Source organism: Liolophura sinensis, chromosome 7, assembly GCF_032854445.1.
Source record: "Liolophura sinensis isolate JHLJ2023 chromosome 7, CUHK_Ljap_v2, whole genome shotgun sequence".
NCBI classification, from domain to species: Eukaryota; Metazoa; Mollusca; class Polyplacophora; order Chitonida; family Chitonidae; genus Liolophura; species Liolophura sinensis.
In genome coordinates this window covers 40,792,138-40,808,946 of record NC_088301.1, presented here as the reverse complement: position 1 = coordinate 40,808,946, position 16,809 = coordinate 40,792,138, and the positions used below count along the sequence as shown (strand labels likewise).

Here is a 16,809-nt window from a genome sequence, read left to right as displayed (position 1 = left end):
CTAGACTGTCTAATAGGGTTTTTATTATCTTCTTTGTGTTGCCATTGCTATAAATATTCTTTACTGCCTAAGTGTCTCCTCTGACTTAGTTCATAGCTCCGAGAGTTAAAGCCTAAAACTGTGGAAGATAGCTGATGAAGCACACATGAATTAAACCTCGGGCAGGTCTGACAAAACAGTTTTAACTGTGAGAGGTTTAATATTTCAAACATTGTCAAAAATTAATTCTTTCAAGCAAAAATAATAATAATCAGGAGTCATAAGAAAACTGAAATTACTACCAATTTATGCAATTTATTATTGTTTCTGATCTTTCATTTACAATAAAAGATTAATTTACATTTAAAATTAAAATCTACATGTAGACTCGTGAACTTGTTCAAGAAGAGAAATTTTTTCTTTAGTGAAAAATATTTTACTCCCTGTCATGCTAAAGAAATTATTAATACTGAATTTTATACATGACACATTATGCAACAAAGTCAGTTTCTCTAATTCTGTGAAAATTTACCTCACATGTAATGATGTCATTATACCATAACTTTAATACGGAATGCAGAATATCTAAATTTAACTGGACTATTTTAATTAATTTAGTGCAAAGTTGTCACAATATGAGAGGTTTTCATATCACTGGCACTTGTAGAAAATCTAATTTTTTGTTAGGAAAGATTTTTGAAAGCATATTGGTAGAGAATAACTCCATTTTACCATATAATCTGTAAATATATGTACCCTTGTTATTCACAAATCACAAATAAAAATGTGATTCTTTGTCAGGAATTTCTTACATGGATTATAGGCTATTAATAGGGCATATGTCTCCTGCTTAAATGCTTTTTTTTTTTCAGAGCAACAGCTTGTATGCTTTCTATAAACTCTATTAAAATGTATTAACTGTTGGTCTAAAAAACGAAGTTCCATTACAAAGCTGGGTATCACTTATCCACCCAACCCCAACAACCAATAAGGTTAAATAAGAGTAAACAAATGGATTTATTTGCTCATTATTTTTCAAAATGAAATCTTTGTTTAAAACCCGGATGCCTCTTAAATTAAGGCCATGATAAAACATACAAGTATACACAATTAAAAATACAGGACAACAGATATCAAATGTAGTCATTAATTACAGCCTGAACTAACAGTAAAGTTTACACACAAAGTTCATCATGGAGAAGCAGATTTGGGAAAACTTTTAAGAAACATATACTGGGTCATGCTCTCAGTTTTTAGCTGGATATACATGCAATATGCCAAGCACTTTGAATAAATTCATGCACTTCTTTATTAGTCCACTAGGATTATAAATGGAGGATATAGCACAGAGCACAACTGATACCATCTGGAACTGGATGTTTGTACCCAAGTTTGTAGTCCAAGATAGATTTGAATGACCTTATTGGTCAAGGTCTGGTTGGCTTGTCCTGCACTTATAGGAGAGGAAATGTTATAAACATGACACTATAGGCTGAAAAGAGCACATTTTTTTCTATCTGGTGGTACCTGCTGCATAATTTTACGATTTTTCTGTGCCATACACATAAAGCCTGAAAACTGCAAAGCTGGCATAAATTGCTGAGTCTATCGTGTCCTCCATCTTTAACACCCTGTAATTTAAGCTGGGGGTGTGTTGACTCTCAGCCAATGAGAGTCGTTAAAACTACTGGCTTGTTCACGTGAACTTGGCACCTAGGTCCAACATTCTGGTTTCCCGAAAAGAACTGTACCGTTCGCTACCTTCTGGGAAGGAGAGTTCTACCGCAAATGTACGAACTGCACTTTGGCAGCTTCCGACGGCAATTCTCCTCCTAACACAGAAGATTTCAGGACTAATTCTTAGGCAAAATGGAGTCGCCCACAGCGGATTTTGGCGCTGACTTTATTTATAATTTATCGACTTGAGGTACATATTAGAATTTTATTCATGGCATGCACCTGTGAGAAAATGCATACTCTTTTTTTTTTCTCCTTTAAATCACATAAAATGAAAGTCACTTGGCTAACAGGAGATTGTGATTTCCAAATTAATTACAGGGGCAATTAACCTACGGTGTCTAAAATTCAACCTTGCCTGGGCTTGTCTATCTCACACAGCAGGCAATCAATAATGATATTTCAGGTTTCCTTCAACATAGTCATGGGAACCAGGGGTTGAGAAATAATGCACTTACATGTTTTCAAACATTGTCTTCACTTCAACGTCCCCTTTGTAACTTGTGACCAACTGATCGAGCTGTAGTATCATCTCGTTCTCGAGCTAGAAAAAGAAAACAACAGCAACACTTAATGTCTGATATATAACATGATATCTTCAGTGGCACACTGTATGACTATTAACAATTAGAATGCTTCAGTACAGCACTCTCAGCAAAAAAAAGTTTTGCTATTTTAACCGCAGAAAAAGTGTGAACTGTATAAAGAAATAACAGCCCGAAACAAGAAAGATATCTCTGGAAACATAGAACCCCTTAGCTAGGACTGTTGCCACGGAGACCATTACTGCTTCCTGGGAATTAAACAACCCCACATGTAAAAGTCCACAACCAGATCCAGTAACAAATCTTACCTACTCAAAAACCCACACAAGACAGAGTTACTAAGAAACATTGGGTAATGTCCATTACTGACCTCTTTGCAATGGCCTTTGTGCTTGATTTGACTTTCCATCATGTCAAAAAAGATAGGGAGCATGGCTTTCCTCAGTTCCACAGAGGGCACTAAAGTGATCTCCAAAAAGGGCCCAACCAAGTCCGGGATGAAATAATGCTTGTGGTTTCCTATCATCAACAAAAACCAACACTGATTCACTTATAGTATTTAACTATAAAAACAGAAAGCATAACTTTTTCTTGATCTTTGTTCCTATAGTATATCTAGTCATGTTTGTGGCATTATTACATTTTGCTCATGTATAAAATATACTGTTAAGACCACAGACCACACCATACTACATATATGCTCTGTGCGTATTCTGTCATTTCAGACACACATCTCATGCTCCGTGGTACAAAGTCTTCTTGAGGTACATCATGTATGTCATTTCCTTTGAAGGGAAAATACATCAGGTTTTGGAGTCACCAGAATGGCTGCAGTGTTTAGTAAGGTTTTTCAATATACAGTTGTCCCCAAAACTTCACACAGATGATCAACATTAGGGATAATATTTATCATACAGTACCTAAGGACTGCCACAAAGTCTGTATCTGGAAGCCCAGTAAAACTCTCATGTCCCCGTATCTGTAAAAAACAAAACAAAAAATGGTGTTCATAACTTGATCTATACATACACAGCCATACCTCTACTGCTAAGAATAACTATGACCTACCTCATGCCAATACCTTATATGTTCCAAGGGTATGTTCATGTATGTGCTCAAAAAATTTCATATTTAAAATATTTTTCTTCCACATTCCTGAAATACATCCACTAAAGGTATGTAATTTTGGGATGCACAATACCATACAGGGTTTTCATTTAGAATTGGAGAAGGCGGTAAGAGTTCAAAAGCAGGCGGATGAATTGATTACTACTGATTTAAATAGTAAGAAAACTCAAAGTAGCCGGCTACAAGGATGACAGCAGACAGCTGTCTGCAGTCTGCTACTTGCCCTTTTTGAACACCCTGGCCACATAATGATCTGATGGCTGACCAAAGTTCTGTCAATTTTGCTCTTCAAAGAAGTAGCCTTCACTATTATTGTTTTATTACAAATAGACTGATTGCACAATGATGCCATACAGAATGTGATCTGAACTGATCTGCACAATATACATGTGTATGAGAGTTTTAAGCAGAAAGCTCAATGCCATAAAGATCATGTCTATCAAACTATTTTTCTGTCTGATAAATAAATTCCTGAAAGACAATTGTCCATACAAAGATTGTGCAAGTTTTATGATGAATAAATAATTTAGCATTATTCTGTGCAGACTGATAAAATTACACTTTTTGCGAAGCCCTGAAAATGGTCAATCCAACCAATGTAGTTCTGTCTCTGAAATCTAATTATAAATGTGCATAAATTACATTGAAAGTTGCTCTTTCACTTGCGAAAAGGTTGAGGAACTAGGGTAGGTATAGTCACCTTTCCAGGACAATCTCTCTCTTTCCCTGTGAGAAGTCCCCAAGCTGTAAGCTTGGCTGGGTAATAAAAGCAACAGCTAAGTGGAAGTAACTACTCCAGATCTGAAACAGACACAGCAGGTTCTATATAGTACACGTCCTAATATCATCACTGCTGCACAAGCACTTTTTCTCATGAATGCACAGGTTGATATCGAAAGATAAAAACATACTGCAATATATATATACAAAGAAAACTATTTCAATGAACGAATTCCTCTATGAATTGTTTGTTATGTGCATATACCTATAATGAAGCAATATGAAATATCAGGCTACTGGTAGCTAGTTTTTATCCACATGCATGTACAGGATTGGAAGATGCGATTACTCAAGCCAACACTGAAAGCACATCCATGAACATGCAGCCTTCTTCTGCTTATTTAACCAAAGAAAAACATTCCTGTCCATACCATATTTCAAACATTTTCCACACCAAGTCCAAAAGGAGAAAAAAGGGCACAAAACTTAAACCTTCTAAATGGACATCACATACAAATATACATATGGGGCCGATTCCACAAAGCCAGTTTTGGCTTAAGTCAAATTTTAAAATATGATTTTACAGCTTATTTTTGAGCCCTGTAGATTAAATTTTTTACCATCTCTGCAATGTTATCTTAAGACAAATGTGTCAAAATTTCAACTTCCATGACCACAAAAGCAAGCACTGTGAGAAATTTTTACTTAAGTCAGAAATGTCTTTCCGGAATCGGTCAATGATGTTATGATGGTAACCTAGGAATCTACTCGTATCACGTGACTGACTCTAAGTACAATCCTTTACATACCAAACATACAGTGGATCTGGTACACATTTTACATGCATGCAAAGCTAGTAATGTTATGAGATGAGCTTAACATGAGGCATTATTTAACAACTGTATGATTATTGTGGATTAGTGCTGGTATGCCTTCAATTATTCCCTTCCTAGAGAAATTTATGCCTTCAGTTATTGTATGCCTTCAGTTATTCCCTTACTAGAGAAGTATATGCCTTCAGTTATTCCCTTCCTAGGGAAGTATATTCCTTCAGTTATTCCCTTCCTAGAGAAGTATATTCCTTCAGTTATTCCCTCCCTAGAGAAGTATATGCCTTCAGTTATTCCCTTCCTAGAGAAGTATATGCCTTCAGTTATTCCCTCCCTAGAGAAGTATATGTCTTCAGTTATTCCCTCCCTAGAGAAGTATATGCCTTCAGTTATTCCCTTCCTTGAAAATGATATGCCTTCAGTTATTCCCTTCCTAGAGAAGTATATGCCTTCAGTTATTCCCTTCCTAGAGAAGTATATGCCTTCAGTTATTCCCTCCCTAGAGAAGTATATGCCTTCAGTTATTCCCTTCCTAGAGAAGTATATGCCTTCAGTTATTCCCTCCCTGGAGAAGTATATGCCTTCAGTTATTCCCTTCCTAGAAAAGTATATGCCTTCAGTTATTCCCTCCCTAGAGAAGTATATGACTTCAGTTAATGCCAGTAATATCTCATTATGCTGTTGTCCTGTGCTAGAGCTACCGATCGCCATTTGTGTATTTAGCAAACATAGTTTCAGTTTGAAATTATTTGGTTTTAGAGACCTTCTTATTCAATAATGTCAGGACACTGACCATCATCAAACCGAAACTTACGGAAGTTCAGTCTGTACTTGTTAATGCATGCGCTTCGTATTCGAGGGAAATAACCTAGGAAAAGCATTTGGTCTGTGTGCATTAACATGTATATGCATGTTTTATTTATTTATTTGATTGGTGTTTTACACCGTACTCAAGAATATTTCACTGATACGATGGTCGCCAGCATTATGGTAGGTGGAAACCAGGCGGAGTCCGGGGGAAATGACCATCGTGTGTATTGAGTTGCTCCCCTTTACACCTTACCATGTAGTCCTCGAGCAGGAAAAATTCAAGTTGTCTTAAAGTGGCGAATTCTTCTGAGAGGATAAGAGAGACTAGGGCTATAACTATTAACTTCAGGTTTTGTTATTTTTTTATTTGACTCATGTTTCACGCTGTACTCAAGAATTTATTTGCATGACTGGGGCTAGCAATAGAGTGGGGGAAATCCATGACCATCTGCAAACATAACTCTGCAGCGGAAGCCAGTCTGAGCTTGAGGAGCTCACTGTGACTGGGCACTGGTGTGGGTTTTTTGTTTTCTTTTTGATTGATTCCCACCTTTCCTTTGTGTTTTCAAGTTCTGAATTGTGTCATATCTATGTAATTGTCAAAATGGTTGGAAAATCTCTGACCAGGTTAGCCACCATGGCGAAGGGAAGAATGGCTGGCGCTATCGCAGCCGTCCCAGAGTAGTGTATACCTTCAGTTATTGCTAGGGCTATCTCATTATGCAGACTATATCTCCTTCCTAGAGAAGTATATGGCTTCAGTTATTGCCAGTAATATTGCATTATGCTGTTGTATTCCCTCCCAGAGTAGTGTATGCATTCAGTTAGTGCGGTAATATCTCATTATGCTACCTGTATCTGATTCCTAGAGAAGTATATGTATATGCCTTTAGTTATTGCTGGTACTATCTCATTACGCTGCTTGTATCAGCTTTCCAGACGAAATATATGACTCTAGTTATTTGCCGATAATATCTCATTATCATTCCGACACCACCCGCCCCAGCCACATGTCATGTTGCTTTAGCCATTGCCACATTTCCAGAATAATCACATTAAGCAGATTAGCCCATTGAGGTGAAGTAGAGTTGCCACACTGCCTGCATTTTTTGATTGAGCATCCAACTTAATGGGTACAAATATTTCATAATCGCAAGTGCTACCTGGTAAGATGTTGACTGAAAGAAAGCACTGATCCTTGGAATGTCAAATACAGATGTTTCTGGTGATGTCACTTTCCCACTTTCTCATCTCATTTCCAAGACAACATCCATCTCAATCTATGAATTTAATATTTCGTTTGACCACAGGAAAGTCGGAAAAGTATCATTTTCTTCAACAAAATACAATTAATTGCATGTATTGTATCTGACGAATTTTACATGCAAGAAGGCAAAAACTTCAAGTAAAGCAAAGGCAGTCCAACATGAGCATTCTGACAGGGTATTCACGGGAACTGTTGTACCACTTATTCTGATGCCTTTATTTGATCATGCAGAGAAACAAACTTCTGAGAACTTACAGATCGTGAGTGATTCTGAAATGGAAAGTATTTAAAATGAAAAGCCAGGGAGGTTGGAGAAAATGAAGTGCAGCCATGGTAATGATTTCTTAAACTGCTGTATGTGTCCTTGACAAGACAATGTGTGAAGAAGTCAAAGGCCAGACGGCCTAAAAGACAAACACTCCATCTCACTGAACACAAAATTACCCACAATAGCATAGGAAGCAGTGATATAAACATTCTCCAAGTGGCTATCGTGTAAAAAGAGTGACAAATACATACATCAAGAAACTGTTGAGGTATCTGTTTAGCTGAGTGTGTCATGTTTTTGGGGAATGAGGGAAATCTTTGTTTGTTTTTTTTTTTTTTTCGGTTCAGATTGGGCATCTGAGAACCAACTTTATCAATAAAATTGTTTCAAATACTCAGGCCTCCTGCACTGACTTTTCTTAACCTATAAAAGCCACATTCGTATTTCAGGTGCTACTACACTCGTCAAACCAATGCAGCTGTCATCAAATTACCACCCAGCCACCAACAGTGACCTTTGCAGTTTGAAGCAGCAGGTTCTTTTTACAGTCAATGATGAAACAGCAACATTTTAAAGTAACATTTCCTACTTGATGTTTTACTTGAGCTTCTTCATTGTTCTTGCTACAAGTTACTGTGAATGGGAATACGATTTGCGATGTAGAATTCCAATGACATATGTTTAAAGCAGTACGCATGCTGTGACTTGTCTCAAAAATAGGCCATGATCAATTAAGAATCAGCACCTCCTGTGTCCTTCGATATCTTGCAACATTTTAACTAAAAAAAAATGGCGACAATCTGAACAATGGATGTAGCTTAAAAGGGAAAATCACTGAAAATAGTGCCAATTCTCAGCTGTTTTGATGTTTAAGTTCCAAATATCACTCACGTCACACCAGACAACACCAGATCAGAGTCTGATCCATTCTTCCATTCCAATAAAGCTTCTAAATGTGCTACATTTTAATGCAAAATTAGTAGCTACTATTGCTATGGTCAAACATTTTCTGAATACCACATTCTGGCAGAGTTTAAACTGTTCTTGTAGGAGATCCTCTTCCTAATCTCTGGTGTTTCATCACATCTGTGTAACTAGTGCATACAGCTCACCTGGTAGTCAAACTCTAAATCCTCATGGAAATAATCTGTCAGAGCTTGAGCAAAATACTGGACGGCCGTCAGGATAACACTGTGAAAAAAAAGATAATTTAAACATTGTACATGTATAATAAAAGTTGCTGTGAAATTGAAACAGCAAATCTATTAGAATTAACTGACTTAATAATGATCCTGTAACATAATACATAAACTAATGCTGCATTATCATTTTCTTTTGAGAATGTTATGGTGTCTAAAGAAATAATTTTGCGATCCACCTACAAAACTTACAAATATTATTTTACAATTATACAGTCAAAACTTACTTGTTAGTCACCATTTTCATCACAAACCAATCTTTGGGGAAAATGTTTGCTTTAATGAGCTCTTGAAATGTTGTCAATACTCTTGTGAGAAATTGCTGAAAAAAAAAAACCCAAAAACATATATTAATACATATAAGACTTAAGTATATCACTGTCGTAAAATTGTAACTATTAACACTATACAGAACTTTATATTTGTCATATCATGGGCACATTTAAATTGATCTTCCCACAGATATAAGAATCTAGATTTTCTACTGACAAGCGACAAAGGATAACACTGTTTATGGTGCATACCTTCATAGGTTTTCCCCTGGGGTACGACTGCAGGAGTTCGCTGTAGTGACTGTCATCCATCAGTTTCAACATCTCAATGATACAGGCCACCAGTGGTGGCTAAACAAGAAATCCACACAAGACACATATGTTACATTTGAGTATAGCTTGAATGAATGATTGAATGATTCAGGGTTTATATGCCAGATGGACTGTATTTCAATCATATCATGTTGAGTACATCATGTTAGAGCCAGAAAAGAGTTTTGGCTTTCAACAAGAAAATCAGGACAGCCTGAAATCATGGAAATGATGCATTTAAACAGACAGAGAGTGGCAAAAAGCAATCCCATGGAAAATTTCATTGTAATACCTGTACACAAAAACATACACAATTCGCACAAAATAATACTTTGGTATGTTGAAGTTATCATGTTGAGGTTATCATGAGTTTGATATGCAAAAGATTAACAACTTCATTACTTAGTTTGTTGTCTTGTTGGTTTGGTTAGACAGTAGGACCGTACTCAACTTGACATTAGTATGTTCAGGGTCATCGTTCTGAGCTTGGTCGTGCAATAGCTTAAGGACGTCATTAGTTCTTTTGTTGTCTTGTTGGTTTGGTTAGACAGTAGGACCGTACTCAACTTGACATTAGTATGTTCAGGGTCATCGTTCTGAGCTTGGTCGTGCAATAGTTTGAGGACGTCATTAGTTCTTTTGTTGTCTTGTTGGTTTGGTTAGACAGTAGGACCGTACTCAACTTGACATTAGTATGTTCAGGGTCATTGTGCTGAGCTTGGTCGTGCAATAGCTTAAGGACGTCATTACTTCTTTTGTTGTCTTGTTGGTTTGGTTAGACAGTAGGACCGTACTCAACTTGACATTAGTATGTTCAGGGTCATCGTTCTGAGCTTGGTCGTGCAATAGCTTGAGGACGTCATTAGTTCTTTTGTTGTCTTGTTGGTTTGGTTGTACGGTAGGACCGTACTCAACTTGACATTAGTATGTTCAGGGTCATTGTGCTGAGCTTGGTTGTGCAATAGCTTAAGGACTTCATTAGTTTGTTTTCTTGTGTTGGTTTGTATGTACAGTAGGACTGTACTCACCAGGACAATGGTATGGTTGTCGTGCTGAGCTTGGTTGTGCAATAGCTTAAAAATTTCATTAGGTTTTTTGTTGTCTTGTTGGTTCGGTTGTACGGTAGGACAGTGCTCAACATGACTTTAGTATGTCCAGGGTCATTCTGCTGAGCTTGGTAGTGCAATAGCTTAAGGACTTCATTAGTTTGTTTTCTTGTGTTGGTTTGTATGTACAGTAGGACTGTACTCACCAGGACAATGGTATGGTTGTCGTGCTGAGCTTGGCTGTGCAATAGCTTAACGCCTTCATTAGTTTGTTTTCTTGTGTTGGTTTGTATGTACAGTAGGACTGTACTCACCAGGACAATGGTATGGTTGTCGTGCTGAGCTTGGCTGTGCAATAGCTTAAAAATTTCATTAGGTTTTTTGTTGTCTTGTTGGTTCGGTTGTACGGTAGGACAGTGCTCAACATGACTTTAGTATGTCCAGGGTCATTCTGCTGAGCTTGGTAGTGCAATAGCTTAAGGACTTCATTAGTTTGTTTTCTTGTGTTGGTTTGTATGTACAGTAGGACTGTACTCACCAGGACAATGGTATGGTTGTCGTGCTGAGCTTGGCTGTGCAATAGCTTAACGCCTTCATTAGTTTGTTTTCTTGTGTTGGTTTGTATGTACAGTAGGACTGTACTCACCAGGACAATGGTATGGTTGTCGTGCTGAGCTTGGCTGTGCAATAGCTTAACGCCTTCATTAGTTTGGAGAATACAGGAGGCCATTACTCACCACGACCTTGGTATGTTCGGGGTCATCATGCTGAGCTTGGTAGTGCTGCGCTGTCTGGAGGACAACATCAAACAGAGCCAGAACCAGGGTGCTGACATCACTGTACACAGCTACTTTCTCCTGAAACAAGCGAGAGTGTATGGAGATAACGGTGACTGGATGACATTCAAGCCACACTTGGTCAGAAGGTCAATATCAAAGCAGGTGCTCTTATGGGAAAACACCAGTATCACAAATCAACCTGGCACAGTGAACTGTAGATACTGGAAGCTCACTGTAAAATCTGCATTTCTCTGTTTAATGCTCTGTTGGTAAGACTATATTGTATGTATACATGTATTCATTATATTATATTCACTGTATTGAAATCCTGTGAATTTACACTCCATGTAAGAATCTTAAACATGAATGACACTTTCTACACACCTATTTTCCATAATATTTTCAACTGGAAAACAAATCATACAAAAGTATTACAAACACAGAGAAAACACCCACATATCTTACATCTTTTAAAGTGGAAAGGCAGTGCAAAATATCCCCCAAAAGGTCTGTACAATGTTTAACGTCTCCTTTTTGAATGAGGCACTTTTTGATCTGGGATTTACACACAGGCAGTAAGACATTTCGGCAGTCTAAAAGCAAGAAAAAGATAATTAAAAGTTTACATGCCATAGACATACACTTCTTTTATGAAATAAATGTTGAACAGTGAGTTGAAACATAATATGAAACATACGAAATTGATTTAACAAAAACAGTGATAAACGTAAGGAAAAGTACACAAACAGCTGCCTGACACGGTAAGCCACAAAAATGGACACAGCAGTGCAGGTCAGGTACATGTCACAATTACCTAAGACATAATTAAGGTGAGGTACGTTTACAGGACACATTTACTTAAGAGATCAGCACAGGTGACAAATAGAACACATTTACCTTAAACACCAGTATAGGATACATTTACCAAAGCCACCATTAGAGGACAAATTTACATAAGACACCAGTACAGGATACATTTACCTATTAAAGACATCAGTAGGATACATTTACCTAAGATACCAGTACTGGGCACATTTACCTAAGACACCAGTACAGGACACATTTACTTATTAAAGACATCAGTACTGAACAAATTTATCTAAGACACCATCACAGGACACATTTACCTAAGACACCAGTACAGTACACATTTACCTGAGACACCAGTACATGACACATTTACCCAAGACATCAGTACAGGACATATTTACCTCTTAAAGACACCAGTACAGGATACATTTACCTAAGATACCAGTACAGGACACATTTACCTAAGACACCAGTACAAGACACATTTACCTACGACACCAGTACAGGACACATTCACCTAGGAAACCATTACAGGACACATTTACCTAAGACATCAGCACAGGACACATTTACCTAAGACATCAGTACAGAATACATTTACCTCAGACAGCAGTACAGGACACATTTACCAAAGACATCAACACACGACACATTTACCTCAGACACCGGTGCAGGACACATTTACTTTAGAAACCGATACAGGGCACATTTACCTAAGACACCAGTGCAGGACACATTTACCTAAGACATCAGCACACGACACATTTACCTAAGACATCAGTACAGAATATATTTACCTCAGACAGCAGTACAGGACACATTTAGCAAAGACATTAATACAGGACACATTTACCTAAGACATCAGTACAGGTGACATACAGGACACATTTACTTAAGAAATCAGGACAGGTGACATAAGGGACACATTTACCTAAGACATCAGGTCAGGTGATTTAAGGGACACTTTTACTTAAGCCATCAGGACATGTGATGTAAGGCAAACATTTACCTAAGACGCCAGTACAGGTGACATACAGGACACATTTGTTTAGAACATCAGTACTGAAGAGGTACAGGATAAAATTTGCCTTAACAAGTGCAGGTGTAGTAAGTAAAAGAAGCACTTACCTTTGATTCTGAAGAGATCTGAATTGACACAGTCTCTAAGAAGTTGGATTTTTGCCTGTTGGCATCCTCCACGTCCATCTTTTGAGACTCTAACCAAGTCACACAGCAGGTTACAGACATCTTCCTTGGGCAGAAGGTGCTCCAGCACCTCAGAACACTTGAACAAGTGCAGCAGGAGTGATCGCTGTAATTAATTACAGAAATACTCACAACGATACGTGGATAATAGGGTACATGGTGGTATTTGATAAGATACACTGAAAGGACAGGGACATGACCAGTACAATCCCTCATGTAAGCATACTGATGTAAAAATCCCTGCAATTTTCAACTACCCTGAATGCCATTTTGTTTAGTTTATCACTATTTAATAAATACCCATAATCCTCACCTTAACATACCTGCAGTATTTGATTTTGTTAACCACATAACAGAGGATAACCAATATACATACCTGGGCCATTTGAAGCCCATCAAAATCAAGAGCAATGAAGTTGTGCATTTCTTTGAAAAGCTTTGAGATCTCCTCCTTAAAGTTTTCATCTCCCTCTACACTCATGGACCTGACAAGGGGACATGTCCAGACAAGTTACAAATGCACAAAGATAGGGACAGAAATCATTGCATCATGAATACATAGTTCTTCAAGGTAAGTGTGATCAAAGAGAAAATCACAAACAATCTAACGTGAAAGAAATAACGACACTGAAAAAAATATATTGAAAATTATGTTACCTGGAGAGCTCCCGAGACCTCACCAAGATCTTGAACAGGTAATCCAACACCTACAACAAGACAACATTGTTTTGACAAGAAGTGTTGAATTTATTTCCCCTTCTGCAAAGATGATTACTCAATACTCAGAAATGTAGGATTACAATAAAACACTGCCCAGGAATCAATGACAAATCAATGGCCGTATTATAAACATCTACTGTGCCTGAAAAAGCCCCATTGATTCACTGTTTCAAGGGAAAGCAAATGACTGTAACAGGACCAAAACTTTGTCTATGCTGCAATGCTTTGGGTTTTACTTAAATGCAAGTCATTTATTAGTTAAAAATGATGAAACACATGTTAGAAAGTCATGGTGAGAGACAATCTGTAGCTGGTTAACAAGGACAGGCAGAATGCTATAAACAATAAAATTAGTCTGGGCTAGAGACTGAAAAAAAAAACATGATGTATTTTGGCTGTCATTGGAGATATTAAAATTACTGTATAATTGAAGTCAATTTCATCAACAAAAAGCTGTGTATTAAAGTTGGGCTCTAGACTGTACAAGGATACATCAGTAAATAGTTATTTTCCATATATAAAGGTCATTGCACGCAAGAACAGCCACACAAACACCTATTAACAGACAGATAGCCTTCAAGTATGTGTTGAATTACAAGCAGTTGCCCCATAACAGGTAGATGTCAACAGACAAGCTTAAAAGATAAATCAATCAAATAAATAAATAAATAGAATGGGTCAAGTGTAAGCTAGAGTCCCATATCTTACAAAGGCCAATCATATGGCTGATGCTCTACAAAAGACCACAGTGTGATGTCCTACCTCAAAGGTTGTCAACAGGTTGGGCACTCTTCTACTCTCTGAACCCTGATGAACTTTGTCCTTTATACATTGGATCAAATCTCTAAAAAGGAGATATGATAATAGTAGGTTTACATAGTGGTACCAACATCTTGTGCACATTCCCATTACCTGAGGGAGCTTAAATTTTGGAGGACAAGTAACTATCTATAGAAAAGTTACAAGAACATCAGAGTTAGTGGTTATACTGACTGATCAACCAGGCAGGAAACAGACCACATTTAAACAAATAAATCAATAACTGACGTTTCTAGAAATTACACTTGACTTGACTGGCATCCTGAAATAGGTGTAGAGTATATTTTCTCATTGAAAGTTTGAATTAAAAGAGTGAATCATCTTTTTTTTCATCATTCCAGAAAGCCTTCCCTACAGTATTTGGTGGGAGAAACAACTCACTTGTACAAGGCTGATGCTGAAAAGGTCTTTGCTATGTAGGTGTCTAACACTGGGATAAAGTTTTCAAATTCAGGCTTCTTCAGTAGGTTCAAAATGTACACCTGAAAACAATGTAAAATTTGTTCATAAGTTTATTTTTCATACTAAGAGGGCACAGAAAAAACATAACAAAAATAGTTTCACAGAGAAAATACAAATACTTACCAGGGCATTGAAAACCTGAGGTGAATTGTGAGCAGCATTGGACATGTGTGATCCAAACATATCAAATACTGCATCCAGGATATCTTGCAAAAACTGTAACATTAAAATATAACATACCATGAAATAAAACATATAAACAAGAATGATACTGTAGGCCAGGCAGTGATAATAAAAACAATCTGAATACAATGTTGCTCAGAAATGATAAATCCTATTGTTTCTAAACAGTTTATACTTGAGCCATTAATATTGAACAAACAAGATCACTCTCTATGAAAATAAGGTAGGTGACAACCTGCACCATTTCTCCACCCTCCAGGTTTTGTAACTTTTCCAATATGGCTGGAAGATATTTAGGGTTTCGTTTCCACTGGAGAACAGCCATAAGGTCCGCTGAAAAGAGAAACAGTCAAATGATTTGTACACTGTAAGCAACGTTGTATTAGAATGTATGTGTTGTTTTATACAAATTTATGTTTATTGGTTTCGTTAAACTAAAACTATCATTTTAGGACCTGCAATAATGTACTGTGTACTGAACCATGACACTGAACCGAAACCTATTCACTTATAATGTACCATGTGCTGTACTTTTCTTTACTCGAAAATATACTTTAACTCCTCAGCTACCACGATGATTGCAAGGTGAAATCTACTTGCCTTTTTGTGTAAATTTTGTTGAGCAAAGTTTGGAGCAGATAGTGAATCTTTCACGACTGAGATCAAACTTTGGTCCGGAAGAAACACTAGCCATGGCTTCTGGCACGTTGAGGTCATCCACAAAGGAAATAAGCTGGCGGTAGTTGGATGTGTTCTGCAACTTTTTGGGATCCACACACTGAAACATTTAATAACACAAGAATTTAATGATTTTGAGATTAGGAAATATAGGATTTCATAAGGTAACAGAAACATTATTTCAGTTTTAATAAGGTAAAGGGTATGACAAATTTCATTTAACATACCTCTTCGTACAAGTTTTTAAGCAAGACTTTAACCAAGGTAATTAGCACAACTGTTTCACTTTACAGAAAGCTGGGCATGGTGTCCCACATTTCACAGACATTTGAGAGGCCTCTAAAATTTTAAAATGCAAGGTACATGTCATTATTATTAAATTCACACGAACTTGGAAAACATGACAGACAAAAGAAACTAAATCCTTTCACCCAGTTCAATATATATAATATATAAAAACATGAATAATTTCAAGGTCATCCCCAGTACTACAAATCAATAAATCTCCAGAAGCAGCCAGCAAGTACTGTACCTTGTACACGCAGAGATTATGCATCCCATCTTTCAGTGTTACACCCGCTTCAGATGTTATGCTGACATAAGAAAAGGCAAACAGTTTCTTTTCGGCCCTAAAGCGTGCTGGAAGACAGAAAAAAATATTTACCACTTGTTATTTCTGTTACACTGATATCAAGCCAAGATTATATCTCTAGTCAATAATCATTCACTTTTTTTTTACTATATATTAATATTTCATTGGTTTTATACACCTTATGGAAAATAATTCTATTCAAAGAAATCAGGTTTAACACTGAAGAAACCCAGTGCCCTCTGAGGTATAGTTTTAAACCACAAGTTACAGATACTGGCAAAAAAAAACAAAAAAAAAATTACACCATTACTTTCATTCAACTGATGAGAGAAATTATCAGAACAGTTTTTGTTTTACTTACTTGAGCAATGCTTGAAGTCCAGGCGAATGTGAGAGCCTGGAAACTGATCCATGTTGAGACAAACCTTTGTGCAGAAATCAAGGAGA

At 37.1% G+C, this 16,809-nt stretch overlaps 1 protein-coding gene across 1 annotated transcript in view; it reads right to left on the bottom strand.

The window, feature by feature from the left end:
* The window catches only part of LOC135470915 (dedicator of cytokinesis protein 3-like), a 73,257-nt gene that overhangs the window by 35,409 nt on the left and 21,039 nt on the right, over window positions 1-16,809 (bottom strand). The window contains exons 18-37 of the mRNA XM_064749964.1: window positions 16,724-16,787; window positions 16,303-16,409; window positions 15,693-15,870; window positions 15,328-15,425; window positions 15,033-15,125; window positions 14,829-14,929; window positions 14,391-14,472; window positions 13,566-13,615; window positions 13,285-13,393; window positions 12,831-13,014; window positions 11,349-11,485; window positions 10,851-10,970; window positions 9,008-9,106; window positions 8,711-8,805; window positions 8,397-8,475; window positions 7,272-7,286; window positions 4,090-4,190; window positions 3,182-3,240; window positions 2,632-2,780; window positions 2,175-2,260 (exon numbers count right to left, since the gene is read on the bottom strand). Coding sequence (XP_064606034.1) covers window positions 2,175-2,260; window positions 2,632-2,780; window positions 3,182-3,240; window positions 4,090-4,190; window positions 7,272-7,286; window positions 8,397-8,475; window positions 8,711-8,805; window positions 9,008-9,106; window positions 10,851-10,970; window positions 11,349-11,485; window positions 12,831-13,014; window positions 13,285-13,393; window positions 13,566-13,615; window positions 14,391-14,472; window positions 14,829-14,929; window positions 15,033-15,125; window positions 15,328-15,425; window positions 15,693-15,870; window positions 16,303-16,409; window positions 16,724-16,787 — 2,006 coding nt within the window. The remainder of the gene's footprint in view (window positions 1-2,174; window positions 2,261-2,631; window positions 2,781-3,181; window positions 3,241-4,089; window positions 4,191-7,271; window positions 7,287-8,396; window positions 8,476-8,710; window positions 8,806-9,007; window positions 9,107-10,850; window positions 10,971-11,348; window positions 11,486-12,830; window positions 13,015-13,284; window positions 13,394-13,565; window positions 13,616-14,390; window positions 14,473-14,828; window positions 14,930-15,032; window positions 15,126-15,327; window positions 15,426-15,692; window positions 15,871-16,302; window positions 16,410-16,723; window positions 16,788-16,809) is intronic.